Source organism: Megalops cyprinoides, chromosome 3 (assembly GCF_013368585.1).
Source record: "Megalops cyprinoides isolate fMegCyp1 chromosome 3, fMegCyp1.pri, whole genome shotgun sequence".
NCBI lineage: Eukaryota > Metazoa > Chordata > Actinopteri > Elopiformes > Megalopidae > Megalops > Megalops cyprinoides.
This window is the reverse complement of record NC_050585.1, coordinates 7,413,403-7,435,620: the sequence shown is the minus strand read 5'-3', so window position 1 is coordinate 7,435,620 and position 22,218 is coordinate 7,413,403. Positions and strand designations below refer to the sequence as shown.

At 46.8% G+C, this 22,218-nt stretch overlaps 1 protein-coding gene across 1 annotated transcript in view; it reads left to right on the top strand.

The window, feature by feature from the left end:
• uvrag (UV radiation resistance associated gene) overlaps positions 1–22,218 on the top strand; it is an 82,752-nt gene that overhangs the window by 18,616 nt on the left and 41,918 nt on the right. The window contains exons 8-12 of the mRNA XM_036524259.1: positions 3,375–3,501; positions 9,125–9,209; positions 10,546–10,633; positions 10,939–10,999; positions 14,519–14,684. Of these exons, the coding sequence (XP_036380152.1) occupies positions 3,375–3,501; positions 9,125–9,209; positions 10,546–10,633; positions 10,939–10,999; positions 14,519–14,684 (527 nt within the window). The remainder of the gene's footprint in view (positions 1–3,374; positions 3,502–9,124; positions 9,210–10,545; positions 10,634–10,938; positions 11,000–14,518; positions 14,685–22,218) is intronic.

Below are 22,218 nucleotides of genomic sequence, written 5' to 3'. Positions count from 1 at the left end.
GTCAGCAGGCCCAGAGGTGCTTGTTGCAACCTCTGTTCCATCATTGTAACTTGCTGTCTGAACACATCATTACTTTCGTGTCACAACCTTTGCCATTTCCTTGACTAAAATCAAAAACGCAAAGTTAAAATTGTTGGAATTGACACCTTTGCAGCTGTGAAAACGCAATAGTAATCCTAGGTTCTAATATAATGTTTATAGTAAACGTACACTTCAAAAGTACCCCTTTCCCCCTGTAATAATGGCGTTCCAGCTCTGACATGTTCTGGAAAAGCGGTGCTTTCTCACATTGAAAGTACCTTTTTTCTGGGATTTTTTTTTTTAGTCCATTGCTTTTCCCTCCTGTTTTCAAAGTCGGGTATGTGTCATCGATTTTTTTTTTTTTTTTTCACGGACACCAGATCCCTGCGGAAATGAGTGTTTTGGGTAGAGTGCAGATGGCATTGTCCTGCGGCCACGGAGTGACGTGCCTCAGAGAAATCGCCACTTCGCGCTGACACACGCCGTTTGATGTGGGGGCCGCCCCGTCCCGCCCAGAGTCTGGCTTTGTTTTGATGGGGGGATTTATTTCCTGCGACTTCACAACCTGAGCGCCGTCGCCGGGGCGGACGGGCAGGTGGTGCGCGTTTCGCACGGCTGTAGCCCCCGTCTGCCGCAGCACTGATCGTCAGGCAGATGTTGCTCAGATGGCTGACACAATGAGTTACATTGAATCAGTTGTGGGCAGGACGTCCGCTCGGTGAAATATGCCAGGGCTTCACGGTTCAGGCAGCAATTAAATCTGTTCACTGTGCTCCGGTTCACTTGCCGCCTTTGATAACGTCCTGTCTTTTTTATGCCATTTTGATTTTTGGGAAGACGGAACATGAGGGTCCATTGTTTGCTTCCCCCTCGGTCCCTGCAGGGCCTTGTGAATATGCTCCGCGCTGTACCTCCGTGACCGTCTCTCCCACTCTGAGCCCTCAGTCCAGGCCTGCTCTTTCACCCTGGTTGTGTGATTGGCTTCCAGGTAGTGTGTGGGTGGTGTCCTGGCCCCCGTATCCTTGGCTGACCGGGCAGCCTGAGATCCAGCGCCAACCCAGGCCTCTGTGCACTCAGTCTGAGGATAGCTATGCAACCTCAGCTCTGGGGTTGTTTGGGGGGGGGGGGGGTTGGGGCAGGACACGCATGCACATGGGCACAACGAGGCCCTGGCATTCGCGAAGAATCCAAACCTTCAGTTCGTGCAAAAGACACTGGCGGCCTTAACACGCAATAGTAGCATTCCTGGATTATATGGGCCTTAACACTTAGGGGATGTAGGCTCTATCTGCCTCCACTGAGTGACTGACACCCTCTATTTTTGTACGAGGGGCTTAGAAGGCTGCGATAAGGGGGTTATCAGTGTTTACCGTGATCCAGGCTGCGATCACTATCTGGGGACTTTGCTGTTCTGTGACTGCTCCTGCTGGCAACTGCAAAAATACAGGTTTTCCAAATAACATGATTCACATTCCAGCTGGGATTGAAGAGGGTTCCACTGGGATATCAAATGCCAAGGAGATTGCCAGCTCTGGACTTTATTAGCCTCCGGAGAGACAGATTGCGGTGTAGATCAAACAAACCAAAGGGCTTTACAATGGTAGAGAAAGGACGAACGCTGAAAGTTTTTTTTAATGCACCCAGTAAGCCATATGTGCGGTATTATCAGCCCTGACATATCGTATAAATGAATATGCACATCACAGAGGGTACCCCATAGATATCTGAGGTCTTTATTAATGATCTGCGTCATGATATTTTTATCATGCGGTGAGCCAGATGACACTCAGTGTACTGCTCTGACACTGCAGTCATCTGGTCTTAATGCGTTTGTTGAGAACACTCTGTGAGGAAGCTCGCAGATGCCACGTCTGTTGGCGTGTGACTGGCAGGAGAGGGAGAGAGACCACTTTCATCCGCACAGCGGGCCGTCTCCTCGTGGAATTCCTCAGTTTCTCCAGAAAGGGTCTTCCAGCTGCTCCGGGACAGGTAGGGGAGTGTTTCTCCAGCCCCTTCGTCCCTGAGGACGGCGGGACGCTGATACAGCGTCTATCGGGTTGCCACGTCGCTGGGTCTTCAAGACCCCCGAGCGGGACCATGGCTCCCCTGCTCCTTGCCCTGCGATGGAGGGCCCGTGGCACTGCGGTTTCTGTTCAGCACCTGGGAGGCATTGGGATGCACATCTGCCCTGCCTGCTGGACCCGCACGGCTCTGTCAGGCATCCTCAGGGTTGGGGGGGGGGCGGGGGGAGGGAGGCGGAGCCTGCTGTGAGATCAGGCATTAGATCATAGGCCTGTCCTGCAGCGATATCTGTTAAGTACATGCAAAGCACTGCTTAGGCTAATATATCAGAGAGGGGAGGTGTGCAGTCATTCTACATTCCCATCCAAAACACATTCAGTGTGTGATGTGGTTCAGTGTGCTGTTGGTCGGTTTTACCTGCCCTGCCCTCCCCGGTTGGCCCTGCGAACTCCGTGCACTCCTATATACAAGAGTGTTTCATTCCACAGCCATTGGTCAGCTGGCGAGGAGATTTTTGAGGTGGAGCTTGTCAGACGATTCATAAATCGTGCGTCCTGTATTTAGATTTGCTGTAGATGTTTGGGCCTGATAAATGGACTGGCCTCCGGGTAAGAAGAGACCGCAGAGTGAGGAGAGTCTGTCTGGGAGAGGGGGCTGGCCACGCATTAACATCGAGGGGCTGAAAAACGAGCGGTTCTGAACTCTGCCTGACGTCAGGCGGGGCATTTCTCATCCCCTGTCTCAGTGTGCGGGAGAGCAGCGCTCCGATGAGCCTTCAGAGCACTGCGAAAGGTCTCCTCCGGTTCAAACGTCATGAGTGACTACAGCGCGTTTAAATCACCCTCAGTATTAAACGTGTCAGGTCCACTTCTAACAAGCCGTAGGTCCCCTCTCCAGCAGGGGGAAATGCAGTTTGTTAACCTGCAAACACGCATTCGGGTGTTTGCACTTAATTCTCCGCACATCCAACACTGGAAGTGTTTGTAGAGCTGGCCTTGCTGCGTGGGTTATTTCATGTCGGTGACCTCAGCTCACTTTTCAAGTCGCATAAAGGCTCCTGCCTTCCCAGGGTGTTTTTTCCTCCCCAAACAGATCAGCTTTAGAAAAGCCAAACCCTGTGATTTGACTGAGCGGCCTTTTATTCCTGCCCGTTTCGGGCCGATTATCGACCGGTGGGTCCTGAAATTGGAAACACAGATCGAATCGCGCTGTATCGGAATTCACCTCCGATTGTGCGGTGGACAAGTAATGAGAAGCACAAGTTTCTCTGGTGTGAATTACGAGAGTTTTTTTTCTCTTTTTTTTTGGTGTGTGGGGGGGGTGCTTTGTAGAAGAAGGAGCGGGAGTGCATGCAGCTCCGGATCAGCGTGCTGCGCAGTGAGCTGCAGAGGCAGAGGAAGGCCCTGGGCAGGGAGATGGACACGCTGCAGAAGGAGAGGCTGCTGCTGCAGAAGAAAGGTAAACCGTCACGCCGCCCCGCACGCATCCCCCGTCTCACTCCAACGGACGCTCTCGAACACACTGCTGTTCCCACGTGTCCCCTTTAAATAGCTGCTTGTACGTAGGAGAGCCTGAAATTCTGGCCCTTCCTTATGTTGTGCAATCTGGTGCGATGTGGTGCACTGAAGCGCCTCTAGAGAAGTTCTACCCATGTGGCAAACCCTACTGCTCTGCCTACTCAACAGGTCAGCAAGCAGAGTGGGCGTGATCGATAAAGGGTTCTCTATTCAAACAGCCATACTATTGCAAAATGAATAAGTTGCCACTTAAGCCCCTTTTATCTTCTGTTTCTATGGAGGATGTGTGACAGAAATGTGTTGGGCAGCTGGAGAGCACTGCCTACACCAGTTGCCTTCAAACTGCCATCTTATCATAGAAATTTGATTGCGCTCATTCTCCGTTGATTCGCTGACTCTGACAATGGTGCATGAACAGATCTGATAGAGGAAATGCAACGGAAAACGCAAAGGTAAACTCTGCCACCTTTTTAATTTGTAATTAGGTTATGATAGTGGAAAAGTTGCCACTCTGCCCAAACCATGCTGGGTGGAAGTAGGCGTAGAACAATAATGGGACCTGGAGAGGGTGTATTGCCTGAAAGTAAACAAGAGTGGAAAATGTCAGCTTTTTCCACAAAGTGTTAATTAGCCTGTAGCCTCATAAAGGCCTCTCTTTTCCATTCATTTTCCCCACCTGCCCAGCAAACTAGATCAACTTAAAAATGAACATCTGGGCTGTGTGTCACAGAGAAAAGTTACTGTAATTCGTGTTGAATATTTTTAATGTGTTTAACAACAAATACTGTAAGATCCGGAAATAAGCTGCAGAAATTCACACGTATATAAATTAAGTGGCAGTTAGTTTCTGCATGTATTCCCGAATCTTGGCTGGCTATGAATAAAATGTCAGTAGAAGGGCAAGTTACTATCTTTACCTGAACTTTTCTGGCGCTGTTTTAGTTGCTGTAGCTATGCTTTATCCAATATAATGAGGGTATTGGAACTGCAGGTTTAGTGTTTTGTTGGCCCTGCAGGCTGTCCACACTCCCCATCCTGTGCTGTGGTGTTACGCTGCTGTTCCCGAATGCTTCACACATGGCACGAGCTCTCAGCCATGCCCGGTTCCACGCCCCTCACCAGAACACAGAGCAAGATCACAGCTCAGCCCCTCTCTCACTGCACTCATTTCACATACAGTAAGACAAACTTTTTGGAACACAGATGCTTTTGTATTTGAGCAAGTACTCTATACCTTTATCATCGCTCCATTTATTGAATATCTAAATCATACGATTATCATTGTTCTCATGTCTGCACAACAAGGCGATAAATAAAGCACATTTTTTGGCAACTGAGCCCTCCGTCCGGGCTGGTAAAATAACAGTTAGCATTTTATGGTGCAATTTAGTAAATTATATGGACTCTAAAAATCCAGCCCATGTCATGTCAGAGATGGATGGCGTTGCTTTACTAGCAAGTTTACTACCACATATCCCTTATGTCCACAGGGAAATAAAAATGTGAGTGGAGGGTTCATATTTTACTTCAAACAGCACACACACTTTCATAGCTTTCCTCTTATGAGAGAGGGCTATGGAGGTGCTACTTTATAGACTTGGGACTCCAGCTCCCAGACGCTCTAAAATGGGTTTTGTCTACTGCAATAGTGTCAGCTTGGATGAGCAGAGCTGAAGGAACCTCTTGTAAGGTAAATGGCCAGCTACAGTGGGTCTCCGCCCTTAATGTCTATATCAGATCTACATGTGCACCAGAGGTACTTATAGAGATATCCCCAGAAAGAAAATCCAATACGGCAGTGCAAAATTCCCACACAGTGCACCTCCGTGTGCGTCTCAGTGATCCAGTGGTCTGTTTCATGAAATGGTTGTCATGATCAGAAAAAAACTGATATCTCACACAACCACTCATGGTGCCCTCAGATCTTTGTAGAGGTCGTGGTTGTTGACACTTGTATAGCCGGTGGCTGTCTGTAGAGGAGGGCATTGGGGATTTGCTGGGCCTTGACTTCAGTTTTCTCAGACCAATTAATCTCTCAACCGACAGCCTTGTATAAAACGTCTATTGTGTTTATTTATCGGCAGAGTGGCCGGAAACCTCAAGGACATACTGTAAGTCTGATTGATCCTGGCTCGGTGTGTAACCAAGGGGTGGTGGCTGTTGTGCCTTTGTTTCTTTTTAACATATCGTGACTCAGTGACAGCGAATCAGAATCACAAATGCACTATCCAATCCGGAGCTTTGAAACAAGCGGCGTTTGGCAGAAACAAAAGGTTCATGGTATGGTCAAACTGTGAAAGATTGACCATGTTCCAGTTTCTTGCACTGGCACTTTGACTGTACTCAGGTATTCCTCGGTTTGCTGAAGAAGAACATAAGGAGTTTTAACAGGACAGATGGGTGCTTCTGTCGCCCCTTCCTCTGTCAGTGAGCTATTGCTCATTGACACTGCAGAAAACCTCAGTTGAGCTAGATATAAGCCTCACCATCTTCTGAACTAAAACTGCACTCATGGCGGGACAGCTCCCCTCCCTTTTACATGTCCACGTCCCATCTCTCTCTACGGCTGCGGTGCAGAGAAATATCAAAGTGCACTTCCAGGGCTTCCGTCCATCTCTTCCCCCACTGACACACTGCCAAAAAGCACCTCCACTCCAGATGCGGCCTTTAGAATAAAGGCTGCAGACTCACACTCCCATTCATCTTGTCAGGAGCAGCCATAGATATTCAAGGAATGGCATGCAGTTGGCAAACTCCCACAGAAGCGGTACCGTGCTTAGCAGACCCGAATTAGCGGACTACGCGGGTCTCGGTAAGAGTGAGTTTTTTCACAGTCAGTGCCAGCGATGGTTATCACACCGATGACAGATTCATGGCCTGCTGTTTAATAACTGATTTGCAGTGTAGTTGTACTGCCTTGTACCGGATCCGCTCACCCACCCGCTAGGAATGGGCGGTTCCTTGTAAATATAAAAGCAAATGCAACAAAACTTGAAAGACGTAACATTATCTTCACCCTAAGCCTTTTTTATATTGGTGCCGTCAGCTAAATTTTTTAACCATTCATTCCTCTCACAACTTTTTTTTTCCTTGGCGCAAAACGAATCCGATCCAAAGGGTCACTCTTTTGTCACAATTTCCTTTTGCCTAATTTTCCGCAGAACTTTAGCACCGGCGATATAAATTACAGCTGTAAAGCTCTTTATCGTGATTATTAGGGTAGTTATTTTCGCTCTCTCAAGCACTGTAATGACTGAAAGCCAATAAATGTCAGTCGCCGAGTTACACTAGAAAGAGCGGGGATTTATAAAGTGGGGAGAATGAGCCCACAGAAAGACGTCTCTGTCATTGCCTGTGCGAGGACGCATTATTTCTGTCCAGCAGAATAATTGCAGCCTTTGCCACAAGCTCCTCCAGCTGTCCGCCTTCTACAGGAGGTGAGAGTTCACCGTCGCTGACAGGCAGGGGAGATTAATAATGGCTCTCCGCTCCGAAGTTTGCGGAGGGGATTGTTTTCGTGCCCACGGGACCAAAAAGGTAGGACTTAATTCTCTCGCCGTTGTAAGCGGGGCAGCAGCTCGGGGGTTTCGACAAAGACGACCCATCCGCGGGTTCTCGCTTGCCTTGAAACGAGCTGCATTCCAGGCCCCCTCCCCAGCACTAAGCGTGCGCTCAAGATGTTCTCCTCACCCTTTCATCAGGATAGTAAAGAACACGATAAAACCAAGTTGGCAGTAAAACTAAAATATGGAAGTATTGAAATTAAAGGCCAGGCGGCCCTGTGAAGAATCACAAGCGGGCCCGTTTCCGCTTTTTTTTCCTTTCCTTTCTTCAGCATGGGTCAGAACAAAGTTATTTCCGATTCTTTGCACGTGTCCTCCACCATCTTTGATTCCTCCCCCTTTACATAAGGCGTGAGAGGTGGTGCTTTACAGCACGAAGCCACGAAGGTTGAGGAGGCGGGGGCGTTTTTCCATCTCGAAAAGGCCTGTTTAAAAAAAAACACGTGGAAATTATTTTGTCTGAGGAAGGCGTAGGACATGTAGTGGTAGTGAAATAACATCTCTAAAGCAGTGTGACGTCTCCCAACATTCCTGGCAGGCTGTCCCTGTGCTGTTTGTTGTAGCCGGGACTGGCACTTTGATGTGACGGTGGGGAGGGGGGCGGCGTGGGGGCCTAGCGGCACTGCATGAAAGCTACGGCAAACAAGGCGCATGCAGGTAACGCGGGGTGTTACCTTTTGAACATCGTTTCAAGTCCTCGGGGCTGCAGGCGAGGCTGATTCACACAGACTGTATCTTTACTCTGCTAATCTGATGAAGATTCCCCCTTTGTGGGATTTCTGTCTTGGCAGGGTTTGCTTGGGCAGGTAGCATGCAGTTCAAGATGGCAACATTCAAACCAGGTGTGCCTTTTTTTGGTTGAATAGTTATCTGGACTTTAGCTGTAAGAGGGTATCATTCTCTTTGTTGAAGTATTGTAGTTGATTTTTTTCCATACTGTGTTACAAACAACATGCTACTTTAAAAAAAAACTGTGGACAGATTTTTCCTGTGATAGTGACAATGTGTCCATCCTAGTTTAAATGAAGTCCATCTATTAGGAAGATGATTGCCTGTTTATATGCAAGTGCATTTTCATGCATGCATTCAGCACATGTAAGTTTGTTTAAAGCCGCTACAGTACCTGAGCCAGCAGCTGCTCAGCCTTAGCCTCTGAAATATTGACTGTGTTAAAATTAAAATAAATTGCTTGTACAGACGTACATTGAGTAAGAAGGTAGATGTGAAGGAAAATAAGCTGTTTCCGGTCTTCCCCGGTGAGCGACACAGATAGAAACAGGTGTGGAAAGTGGTGGTGCCGTTTCTTTTCTGCGGCTCTCGGTGTGCCTGGCCTTGAAGAGGAAAATAAACCAGAACGGGGGGAAGTGAGACTCGGTGACGTTACCCGTTTCTTTTTATTGGAGGACGTGGCACATGTCCTGCGGCCATCCTACAGGAACATTTCCACTAGTGAGAGATTTCACATGTCTCCGGAGTCACTGCTTTGCGGAATAGGCTGTGGTTTCACTACTTGTCTGTTTACTGTGAGAAGTCATTTCTGCTCATGTCCCTGTAGGACAGAATTCATTGTTTAGCTGGCTTTGAAAGCTAAGACAGGAAATGTTGACAGATTGTATATACATATACAACTGTATACACATATTATTGCATCATACACAGTAAACAACAGCCCTGGAATGGCTAACATTAAAGATTAGCGTGAATATATCTTTTATGTACTTTTATCAATACTTTGATTCATGAGATGAACGTGCCTCTCTATGACTTTGAAGCTTTTCATTTGTTGGTATTGTGCTCTGAAATGTGAAAAAAAAAACAAGCTGTAAGCATTTTTGTCTCAATTAATTTTATAAGGCCTCAAGAGGAAATGGTTTTGATGATGAAAGCGACCATTTGATGTTATAATTTATTGGGACGCATGAGATTGCCAAAATCCGCCACCCGGTGAAAAGTTACCGGAACGTACCTGGTAATTTGATGCATTTCGTGTGCTGTCTACAGAGGAGGCGTTCTCCACCAAGCACCAGAGTCTGGAGATGGAGAAGGAGTCGTTAACGGAGCAGCAGAAGGAATGCACAGCCAAAAGGTAAATACAAACCTGTAATTAAGTGCTCACGGCTCCTCCATTAAACATACGGCACATCTGTGGGTAATGATATAGACCCAGAGAGTGGCATGTTCTAATACACTGTCAATGGATTTAAACGCAGAGATTACAGTACCACACAAAGGATATTGGCACCACTCTCCCGTTAGTGTGTTTACCAAGAAGGAAGCAGGCGGAATGTGTCAAAGTGGGTCCAATGTGTTTGGGTTGGCTCGCAGGAGTTATACAGTGCACTGGGCCTTGGATACTAAGTTTGTTTGCTGAAAAGTACCTGGCAGGGATGTAGCAAACAGACGGCGTATCCGCAACCACAGACGGTAAAATAAGACTGCCCAGGACAGTAAACAAGGACATTGTTTTTGACATTTATGCACTGGTGGAAGTTCTTCCAAAATATATTATTTCATGCAAATACGTATGTTTGTTGAAATACCAGTGACACATTGCGTACAGGAATGGCATCCTGAAAGGGTGGATTTGGCTTCTGTTTGCTAAGGCCTGGGTGTCTTGCGTTTTACCAAACCACCAGAAATGCGAAGCTTTGAGCTTTGAGCTTATTTCAGGTTTCCAGTAAGGGTCAATGGAGCGATCATGGTGGTTTACTCCATCCCGTGGAGTGGAGTCTATCTACAAAGCACACAGCCGGGAGTGAAATCCCAGAGACCGAAAGCGGAGGGTCGAAAACACATGCGAAAGTCACAGAACGTCCTCGGCTTCAAGAATCATCCAATCGGATCTAATAATAATTTCCATGGCTTTTTTTTCCCCCCAAAGCCTTTGAAGTGATTACCCATTACCCAGAGTGCTCTTGAAGTGTTGACTCAAGCGTAGTGTTATTTTCCCCCTTGTCTTTTTCTTACCGGTGATTAAATAAAGGCCAGCAGCTGTCGGGGAGAAAGTGAGAAAGCGTAGGGTGCTTTTTTTTTTTTTTCTCCAGGCACAACTCCCGCCTTCACCTAGCATAGGTCCAGCTTTCCGAAGGCCCCCCTCCCCTCCGCCACACACAATAAGGAAGCGGCCAGAGGTGATGAAGCTCGAGTGATTGCAGCCGTTTGTCCGCGGGCTTCGGGAAGGGGGCGGGGGAAGTGGCCAGTAATTTGGCAGTTATGATAATTGAGTTGCTCTTACAATTACCGTGGGGTGGGGGTGAGTGGGGCTGGTGGTGTCGGGGGGGGGAATCGGTCGCGGCCAGAGTGGAACCATTAGCGTGCTCGCCTGCTTCCAAGATAAACACCCCGCTTTTTCCAGAGCGGCCTCCCTGGCTGCGCCCCCTGTCACCCTGATTTAAAGTCCTGTCTCTCTCTCCGACCCCCAGAGAGCTGTTCCTGAAGACCAACGCTCAGCTCACCTTTCGGTGTCGTCAGCTGCTGTCGGAGCTCTCCTACATATATCCCATCGATGTGGTGAGCAGGAAGTGGCTGTCCATTCCCCCTGGTTACCTCTCATTTGACTGCTTTGCATTGTGGTCCATTCTGATCACACACATACATGTTCTCCTTGCCTTAAAAGCGTAAGCAACCACTATAGGGTTAGATATTGGTAGTACTCCAAAGTGCTATTGTAGATACTTGTACTCCTGTATTTTAGCTGAACCATAAACATTTCATCATTTGAGTACGTTTCTCTTACGTTGCAGTGTTTGCTACATTGATGGATTCACCCTACCCTCTTATTTACATATAAACATTTATTTTTTCTTTACTTCTAGAACAATCAGACTGATTATGTCATTTGTGGGGTGAAGCTGCCAAACTCTGAGGATTTCCAAGGTAACCAATGGGATGCGGAATCTAGAATGTTCCAGAGGTTTTAAGTATTGTGACACCTTCCATGTATGTCATCTGCCTAGTTGTCCCATGATGGTATCATCAAGGATTCTTCTGTCTGTTTTATATGTTGTTAATGTGATTGTCTCTGGGCATTGAGGCCACAGCCGTACAAATTCCATATTCAGACAGATGACAAAAAAGGTTCTGGTATACCAATAAGATTGGTCATGAAAATACCAATGACAAAGGTAAGAGTTGGTCTCTGGTGGTGAAAAACAGCCTAAGGTAACCCAACACAGCTGAGGTCACAAAGCTGACCTTCAACTGTGACAACTTGCTTGTCATTTTTATATATTTTAGAAAGCAACACATTCAGTGCTTTTTTCTATCACATACATTCTTGGGCAGAATCACACAGAAACTTAATTTTTTCTGATTGTTAAGTTTATATGAAAGTTAACCATATGAAAGTTGTCCTTCTTGGGTTTTGCCAAGATGTTCTGCCGAATGGCAGCAACAACCTAGCAAAGAAAATAATGCCTCCGACTGCACATTAAGAAGAAAAACCCACATTTTGCCAAATGTCTGTGTAATAAGAGCGTGGTGGTTTGGCTGAATGCTTAATCCTCTGATGTGACACTGACATTGGCAGGAAGATGAGGCCAAACACAGGAAGGTCTGGGCTGAAGTACCAGCCGACAGCACAGCTGCATGCTGGGTAGATTAAATGCTCTGGTAATGGCACAGTCATTTTGCAAGTCCTCTCGTGTGCAATGCATAACCTCTCCCTAATGTTAGCTAGTTCATGGCTCTAGAAAAAAGGTCCTCCGTGTGATTCAGGAATTTAGAAATTGTTTCCTGTACATTTTAACTGCGAGTCTGTAATTTCTGCTGGGCTACTTTATAAGGACTGAGGGGAGAGTTGTGAAGCTGAGCCGGGCCTTGGGTTTGGACTGGCAGGAGTAGTCCCGATGAGTTCCCTCTCTTTCTCTCGCTCTCCCTCCCATTCTCCCTCTCTGTTTTGCTCTCGTTCTCTGAATGTCTCATTCTCTCTGTCTCTCCCACTGTCTCATCTTTTCCTTTGTCTTATTCTCTCTCTGCCTCTCTTTCTTTCTCTCTCCCTCCCTCTGTCCCTCTGCTCAGACTTCTCCCCATAAATACAAAGGTTAAAACAACGGGTTGAAAATGAACATTTTATGGCCAGAAATCGACGCGTCAGTCAGTTGAGTTCCACAGCGGGCAGCCGCAGTAAGGCCTCCCTAGAGGAGACTATGTGGTGAGTGAGGAGAGACGGAGGGAGGGAGGGAGAGGAGAAGTGAGGTCGAGTTTTCTGTCTGCCATTGGTCACTTTCCCAATGGGTTCCAAGAGTGAGCAGCCGGCCAATTCAGGGAAGGATTCTCTCGGCTCCCCTCCTTATCAGCCTGCCCAGCTGCCAAGTGGACACACCCACAGCGGATATAGCGCAGTACGTCCCGTAGCAGTGACATGTCAAAGGAGGGTAGTGCGTAGGTGCGTTAAATGCAGATAAATGCACGCATGTGTGTGTGTGTATGTAAAGTATGAATGAGATGATGAGTCATTAAGCAACATTTGGAAAGTGTTATTCATCTCATTTCCTGCATGTCGCACCCGTGTGTGTTGTGAAAAATCAGATTTGGCTTTGTGAGCCGGGGAAGCATGACTTCAAAGGGTGGGCGGGTAATGAGAGCCAGGTTTGCCCGCTCAGCCTCGCCCCCCCCCCCCCTTGCCCATCCCTCCTCCTCACCGCCCGTTGCGTATAGCGCCCCGTGCTTCTCCCCCAGAGCCGCCGGCACGGCGTCAGAGCCCCAGCGGCGCCACATCCCTGTCCCTACGCCCCGCCCCCCCGGCAGCCCTGATGTGATGACTCCCTGTTTGTGTTTCAGTGTTGAACCCCTCTCCCACGGACGTCTGTTGGTGTTTTGGCCTCAGAGCCGTAAATATGCGGCGATGTAGTGAGTAGCCCCAGCATGTGGCGTGTCTGGAGTGCAAGGGCTGTCACCGTTGCCTAACACTGTCCCCACCGCACCGCCTCTCCCGCCCCAGAGGGTCACCCCCAGAGGGACCTCTCACCCCCGTCTCTCCACGCAGAGGACACTCGCTTTCCTGGCCGCAGCGCTTATATTTCTGGGTCATCCACTGACATGATCAGATATACAAATGTCCCAGAGGCTGCTGGGAAGGGATCCCCGGAGATAGCCATCAGAGCGTGACCCGCCTGTGTGGATTGTCAACCACAGGAAGCAGAATTTATGTGGTCCTGGAGATGTTTTTCTTTCAGGGTCTGTTTATGGTTTTCAGTATTTGTCGTCACATCTGAGGTGACTTGTAAATCTCGTCCTGTAACTGAAGGTTGTCCTCCTGGCTCCTTCCTGTGACCAGCAGCACTGGGAGAGGCTGGTGTCACCGTGGTGGCTTTTTAGCAATGACAGAAGCCACACCTGAGCTAATACAGAATGTGTATGAAGCCGGTCATGTGCTACTGATTAGAAAAGCACAGCAGGCTGCAAAGCTGAGATTTGCAAAAAAATCATTTTTAACTCGCAAATCTGTTGAAGTGACTTCTAACACTGAACATGTAAAATAAATATCTCTTACTGAATGTTTTATTTTCCTTTATTTCCATTTTCATCTGTGCCCATTTATTTTGGCAGCCAAGTCATATTATGCCACAGTTGGGTACTGGAACACGCAAAATACAAATTTTAAGGTGTCGGCTAAAATTTGTGTGCTTGTTTTAATGAGGCGGTTGATATTTTGAAAAATGAATCCAAAAGTGTTCATGAAACTATGATATTTAACTTGAAATTCTGCCTTAAGGAGTCTTTTCAAGCTGATTATTACCATACGTTTCATGCATTCTTCAGTTTCAGAAGTAAATTGGGCATCACACAGCATTTGAAATTGTTGATTTAGTGTGCTGTATTGCCTCCAGTTGAAATTTTGTGTATAGACAAAGAACACATTTTCAGCATTTTCAAGGTTAAGTTTTACACACTTTAATGAGGTTAAGTTCTTTTTTTCTGTGTTTGTCCATAGTCCTTTTTCTTTAGTCGGTCCTTTCTTGGTAGCTTAGGTGTTTTGTGAATTTAGTTCCCTAATGTAAAGACAGTACAAATGTGCTACACAGCTTGAATTCATAAGACACTCAGTGCAATACATTTTGTGTAACTGAAATGCGTTAGTACATATATTTTAGAATTTGCTTGGTCTTTCATCGATATTATAGTTCAGTTATCTTGCTCAGAAATCAGTGTATTTTTTTATTAATTGAACCTAATTAAACTGAAAACACTAACAGGGAAATTTTGCACGATCCTTTTGAAATATTTACCTATCACTTTAGGCATTTGAAGTGCTGAGAAGAAAATGAAAGTATTGCTGATTGAAGTGGTTAACAACTAGGCATGATATTTAGCAGTACTTTTAAATTGACTTTGTTTTGTGGTGTTTGTTAAATTTGTAACTTCTTGCCATTTTCTTTTTTCTGTGTGCTGCAGCAAAGGATGATGGGACTGTTGCAGTTGCCCTTGGTTACACAGCGCACCTGGTCCTGATGATCTCGTGCTTCCTGCAGATCCCTCTCAGGTATCCTGTGATCCACAAGGGGTCCCGATCCTCCATCAAGGACACCATCACTGACAAGCTGAATGAGAAAGAGAGAGAGTAAGCTCTTCATGCTTGATTTTTTTTTTTTTTGTGTTTGTATGGGAAAATGCATCAGTTTACATTTGTTGGTAATCTGATTAGGGTTAGTTTAGTTTTAATTACAGGACCCCCACCTAGACAGCAGTGTTAATGATTGCAGTAGAGAGATGTTTAATGGTCTCAATCAGTTATGGACCCTCTAAATAGTTTTCTTTGGGATTCAGTGGAAAACACGATTACGAACACATCAGCAATGTGGCAGTCTGGTATAAAAGAAAACATATGAATTTTGCATCCAACTGAGGCCTGACCACTATCAAAGCCCCCATTTTCAGCACAGATAATATCTGTATATTTTTCCTCAAACCACAAAATCTCCGTCTGCCACTGTCAAGCCTAATGTGTGATTAGACTGAACAAGTTGAAATTGAGAGACCTGTTTACAAAATTGAGCCAACCATCCGAGCCGTCAACAACCTTCTTATTGGCTGACATCTCTGCCATTGTCCCCTGCTGAGTGTAAGACAACACACACAACTTCCTAGGGACAGCCCCTCCCCCCAGCCCTCGTCTGAACCTACCCAAATGGTCACCTCTGCCTGTCTGTGCCATAAAGTGGGCTGCCAACTTTCCAAACTCTCTTAAAGAGTGAATGCATTTTATGTAACCCACACTGTATGTGTATGAAAGCGTGCCATAATGAAGGTTCAAATATGGACTTTTTATATTTTTAAAAATATTTAGCAGGTAGTTTGTATGGGAATAACTGCATGTTCACCAGCTTGTGCAGCATTTAGCTGGATCAGTGGGAATGTCTGTGGAAGGGGTCATCTCAAGCATCTCACAAACCCACATTTACTACATGGACCCTGAACCCCATGTGACCCACGCTTCTGCTGGTATCACCAGTGCAGCAGAGCCAGTCAGTCCCCAGACTCCCCTTTTTCCGTATCTCTGAACCCTGCATTTCCCTCATCCCTTCCGTCACCTATACCCCGTACCTCACTGCCTGTCTCTAAATGCATTCTCTCTGCATAGTATTTGTCAGTCCGCGTTTAACAGGCCCTCCATACGTACTGTCTTTAAGGTGAGAACAGCCAAGGAGTATCAGAGACCTTATTGTGGGCTCCTAAAATGGGATGACCGCATTTTATTTAGTTTCCTCCTCAATCTGAGCCGCCTCTGACCTCCAACACCAGCAAAACAGCAGAGACCAAAAAAAAAAAAAATAATAATGAAAAAAAGTCTCCTGGCAATGGTGAGTTCTGCTGCCCCATTCCAAACGCAGAAGGCCCGATTCCTTCTCCCTGCGCGGAGACCACGTTTCTGGGACAGATATACAGCCCGTCCTCCTGGGCGCGGGGCGTGCTAATCAAACGCCGGCCGGGGCCTCTGAGGATCGTGGAACGCACTTAACGCGGGCCAGCGGGTGAGCACTTCCTGCCCTCACCCGAGCGCGCTCATAATTCAGGATTTATATGGGAATGCTTTGGACGCCACATGTACGCTGGCCCTTGAGTTATTGCATGCGGCCTGCGCGGCGTTGCATGGGAGTGCCCTGGCAGGCGTCCAGTCAGATGCCGACTCTGCGCGCCTCCCGCCCCGGCATCATGTCTGGGACTCCTCGCAACTTCCGGGAATCGCAACGGGGACTCTCTCTTTCCGTCTCGGACTGGTTTTTATGGTCCTTGCTCTGTGATTTGTGATACATTGTTTATCGTAAAAAATACATAATATGCAACAAAGGGGTCGTTTGGCAGTGCAAGTCGCGCTAACCCTTCCAAAACGTGTATATCTGATGATAGAACACAACATATGGAAGTAGCATGCGCTTTTGGTGCTTGGGGCAGTGTGGTGTAATGTCAGTTTAGGGTTTATGATCCCTAATATATGATTATATTTCCCTCATTTAATTTCCTGGACATCTGAACATAATGTTAATTGAACCGACCTTAAACTGAATCTGTTCCTGAGTTCTCCTATGGAATGGTGGGGGGGTATGTTTTCATGTTAGTGTTGTCTGAGGTTAACCTGGGAGAACTCCATTTGATGGACAGAGAAATGACCATGCAAAAAGGATTATGAATTCAGGAAGCTAGGCAGGACATTGTTTTGTTGTGTTTTGCCTTCGGAGTAAAATCATTGTGATTGATGAGAGTATCTCAGGTTGCGTGGATCTGTGACAGTACACTTCATGCACTCCTCCAGGCAGAAGAGGTAAGGACATAGTAATGTGTCTTAAAACAAAGACAGATGAGTGGTTTGATCATACCAGCTGTAAAATCAACAATAAAATGTAATCAGTTCGGGTTATGGAGCAGTATGCAAACAATGCACTGCAGTAATTGTAATTCATAATGGTAATGTATTCATTTCCATTTCATTTGTCGGGGTTTGACCCCAGCCGTGCCATTAGCTGACAGTAACCGAGCAGCCCACAGCGGCAGAACAAACTGGCTTTGTTCCGCCGGGGATAGGGGTGGGAAGGTCGACCGGGGTGTCCTCAGCTCACAGCTCTCAAGCGCCCTGCGGTTCTTCAGGTGCCTTCAGGTTGATCAGGTGAGGTCAGCAGAATATGTGTCCTCCAGTCGGCGCCCGCTTCTTCGTGGCGTGAAAAATACCCGTTGGCTGCGTGCGAGGATGTCCTGGAATTGCATTCTCCTTGCTTCAGCGCTCCTTTGTGACTTGCGGGGGGTTGTGGTGGTGAGACAAGTCCAGCGTGCAATTGCCGAATCCAAAATGGGTTTGTGCAAAGTACAGAAACAAGGATGCTGAATGTAATTAACAAGCAAAGAGTAACTCAAAACATATTCAAAAAGCAAAAAGTAATTCAAAAGTGTGGTTTTATGTGAGAATCAAAAGGCTTTTTCACATTTCGTCTGTTTTAGCAGACATCTTTGAAAGCTTTGGGCTGCCTTGATGAGCACAAGCTGCCGTTTATAAAGATCCGAGTTGAAAAGACGAAATCATAGCGAGCTTTAGCTCTGTATTCTACTTTTGCATTCGACTGGAACTGGGTCAAGGGTCAATCACGATTCTCTGCATTGAAAACATTCTGAAGGTCCGAAAACACATTGACTATGATATGACATTAATTAAATAATTAAATTAAACAGCTAGTTTCTCTACATAAAATTGACTTTTGCCAAGATCAAAACTTTGATTGTATACCTTTTCATTTCTGACGTTTACCAACAAACTGCAGTTTGAATTGAAATTAGCCACTGAGTTAGTAGTTTGAGTTGCTTTGCTCTCATATAAAGTCTATTTCTGTATTCAATCATATTTGAAGATATGGGGATGAAGGTGCTCTGAGGACAGAATATTCCAGTAAATAAATCAATCTTGTTTATTCCTTTTTCTACCCCCTTTCGTAACCTTGGGGTTTACGTGGTACATGGTATTTAAATCCATTTACCTGAATGATGTGTGACTACAGATGCCATTTGGATTTGTTGATGATACTGTAACCATGGATACCAAAAACAGATAACACCCCTGGGGCCTGGCCCCTCTGTTTCTGCATTGCCTTGGCAACTCAATTACAGTGCAGGCTACTGAATTGCAATTATTATTTTGATCTGTTTTTGTACCCGTAACCAAGCATCAACCGCCAAATAATGGTGCTGTCTGATAATTAGGAGGTGGGCACACATGCCTCAGGTACACGCTTCAGATTCTTTCACACTCGGTGGGAGCTAATAAAAAGATGGAGTTTTTGATTCGTAATCAGTATAATCGGAATTGGGTTGACGTGGATTTGACAGCTTTGAGTACTTTTTTCTCTCAACTTTTTTGATGTCAGATTAATGAGTATAATTCAGTGGTGATTAAAAAAAAAAAAAAAAGAAAGAAAGAAAGCAAATCACCTCGCTCTCCTCTTTCCTGCCACGGTACTTCAGAGCCCCGAGGTTCACGTTGGCTAAGGACCGCACAGCTGCCTTGGATTAAGCTGCCTTTTGTTTACAATGGCCTGCTTATGGTCAGTGTATTTCTCAGTGTTGAAATGTTTTTCAGGATGAATTGCTTTTCTAACTGCATTTAAATAAATTTATTATTCTTGCTCATGAAGCCTCTAGCATACCCCTCCATTTTGATACAGTTCACTTGCCTACCCTCAGGGAGGCTGTTGTGAGATATTTCAGACAGAGTTGGGAGACAGTTAGCAAAGCCCTCCACCTGAAAGAGTTAGGGGGTGTTGAGGTGCTCTGTTGACCCCTCTCTGCCTCCAGATTGAGCCATAGCCATTGGAAACAGATGCAGCCAGAGCAAGGAGCCACTCACAGGCTCGTTTTCTGTTGCCTAATGACCTGACCAATGAGCAGTGCCCTGTGAGTGGATGGGGCGCAGGTAGAGTGACACCACATCACTCTGGCCGCTGTAACTGCATAATTGGGGACACACAGAAAGTTGTGGGCCTTTTTTCAGAAAATTGGCCTCATTCTACTTTTTTAAAAGATGAACAGAATTCTGTGTTTTGCTCCATCCCTGAAGAACCAGCAGGGAAGATCATTAACTAAGCAGGGCCCCGGGTCAGACCTATGCCCCCCCAAAAAAAAATCCTTCCGACATGCAGCTCATCTCCAGCTCCACAGGACATCCCAGATCGGCGTGCCTCACAGTTACTGACCCTGTATCTAATGCTGAGATCCTGTGCGAATGCACACAGCTGTGAGACTCACTGGAGAATAATATCTAGACTGCACATTACGTTCGGTATGCTCTCTCTCACATGCGCCCACACACACACGCGCGCGCACACATGCGCGTGCACGCATGCACGCACGTGCGCACATACACACACACACACATGCACACACACACACACGGGCACACGCACGGACCCTCTGAAAACACAGGCCTTCTTTTATTGTGAATTGATGGTGTCGTCCTTCTCCCTGTCTTCGCGCTCATTAAAATATGGGGTACCGTGTGAAATGTTATCTGAGAGAAACAGAGCAGCTAGAAGCAGGGCGCCCACATCAGTGGAGCTCACCTCTCTTGCGTGAAGAGTTATGGTCTGTTGGAGGGCTCGCAGCTGGAGGGACTGTGGAATTAGCCGAGCCAGAGTGGTACACTTAGGGCTCAGCGGCGTTCCTCTGGTACCAGATAACCTCTCCTCAGTCCCACGGAGACAGCTGATTTATACCTTCCCAGCCAATAAAATGGGATATTTACACGAACCGGATCATAGAAAATAAACCAGGGAAGGAGGGGTGGGGTTATTAAGAAGGAGGCCGCACCATCACCAGGCTCCCTCAGGTGTTGGTGAAGAGGGAGGTATGTTCCAATAACCTTTCACCCGACCTACCTTACAGTATTTATTAGTTTCCCCCCCAGCCGCACAGCGCTGTGTCTGCCCTGGGAAACGATGTGTGTAAGACATAGAGCGACGCGCAGGCATGCAGCGCAGGGAGGACGGGTTCATGCCGACACAGTGCAAACACATTAAAGCGTCGGAAAGGGCCCAAGATGGAGATTTGTAGGGTGGCACTGAAGGGGAGCCGCGGTGCGCTAGCATTAGGAGATTAGCGCGTCCGCTGCGCCATCCGTCATCGTGACACCCCCAACCAAACGGGCGCTCAATCACGCTGCGTCTGACCGCGTTTCCAGAGCGCCCCGTTGTAAGGGGAGCCCCCGCGAGCCTCTCTGTGTGCAGTGAGCTCCTCAGATGTGGTTTGGCATGGAGATCCCCCAGACTCCAGTAACAAAGCCCTGTGCTGAGGCTGTGCCAGATCACCCTGCCCATGGCACCGTGCAGCGCAAATTCTCCCGGCGAGCAGAGCAGATGGACTGTCACTTAGAGTTAGCAACGACTTACAGTGCGCCCGGGTCAGTCATCCCGTGCCTAGTACGTCTCTGTATTAAAGCTAAAAGCTAAAAGAAGAGAAAGGTTTTCTTTGCCCTGTTATAAGTTTAGTTTTGTGTATTTTTAATTGGGGTCCAAAGACTGGGAGTGCTCCAAAGCAGTGCCTGGCGTAGAAACTTGTCTGACCCGCAAGGTCAGTGCATTACCTCTATTACTACCATTCCACTTTTCCCCAGTGTTCAGAGAGCTGGTAATGACCACTGTGCTCAAAAGGGGTCCATCCTTTCGGAGTGAGGGTGCGGTTCAATGGGTGCCCCGTGCAGGGAGCCCGGTCGCCGGCAAAGGCCCAGGATTAAGGACACCCCTGCTACTGGCACCGCGCTCCTTAATGCACTCGTGTTTGGAATCCCGGAAACTTCTCCCGAATTCTCTGAGTGCAAGGGGCTCCCTGAGCACGTTGCACCTACGTTTCACCAGCCGCCCTCCAGAAGGTCTGATTGGCGCAGAACCCGAGATGTGATCCAGATGTCCACCTCGTGATTGAGACCAGAGGAAGGCTGTTAAAATCGAGCACTGCCTTATAGCATTTTTTTATTAGATGACATATTAAAGGCATGCTTTTCTTTTTTTTTTTTTTATTAACGAACAGTCCACAAAGAAATGTATGAACGGATAGACACATCAATACCCGGCTGAAGCTTTGAAAAGCTTAGGGATAAAACTTCCATCTCAGACGCTTTTAAAACGTGAGGAGGAGTGGTGGGGCCCGTTCCCTGGAGGGTCATGCGGCAGGCACTGGAGCTATGAGCTGTGTGGTGACAGGACGCAGGACCGGCGGCAGACGCGAGAGAGCACGCGTGGTCCTCTCACAGACGCTTATTTCTTTCCCGAGGACAGAGGGATTGGTTGAGGAACGGTGGAACGTTCCTTTATGTAGAATGGTTTTCTGGCTGCCGAAGCCGATATACAGGCGGTTGAGTTTCTCCCGTGAGCTCTCGTGCAGGAGATTTTAGACGATGGGCAGAAGGCCCATGCCACTCAGTTGCTGTCTGCAGCCCAACAAACAAAACGAGTACACCTGTATTTAACAGAAACAAAGGGTGACCCTAATACCGTACTGAAGGAATGAGAAGGTGTCACGAAAACATAAATTATTAAAAAATATTGATGTTGACAAATAAATGACATGCACACAATGTACATGCTTATGAATAGTCCTTAGTGCCTGCCCTCAATAAAGGCAGCCAGAATTTCTATGTAGTTATCCCGCAAAAAGTGTCCTGCAAGGAGCTTTTTATGCAAATAGTAATTTGTTGTTAACTCACACAAAGGTCTTCCTTGTAGCTGTTTCTAAACTTGAAAAACCCAAATTATGCAACAAGGGGATATATTTAAGGGTACCAATAAAATACAAGAACAGCAAAGTAAGCAACAGCACATCATTTAGGGACACTTTTTCTGTAACCTCAAAGATGGCGCTAGATGCCTAAGCAGAACAGCAGCGCTCGTTAAGGCTGTGTTCGGTACAGATGCTCAATACCATCGTTTTGCAGGTATTGAAAAGTACAGCTCTCACGATTTATACTGTAACTGGGGCTATTAGTCCTGCCAGTTGTTAGGCAGGTGTTTTCTGAAAGAACTGTGATTTATGCTCCCATACATTTGAAATTGCACATTAAAGACATTCAAAACTTGTGGGGAATTTCCTTTTCCTGGGCTGGGTAAATGTAAGTAACAGTTACA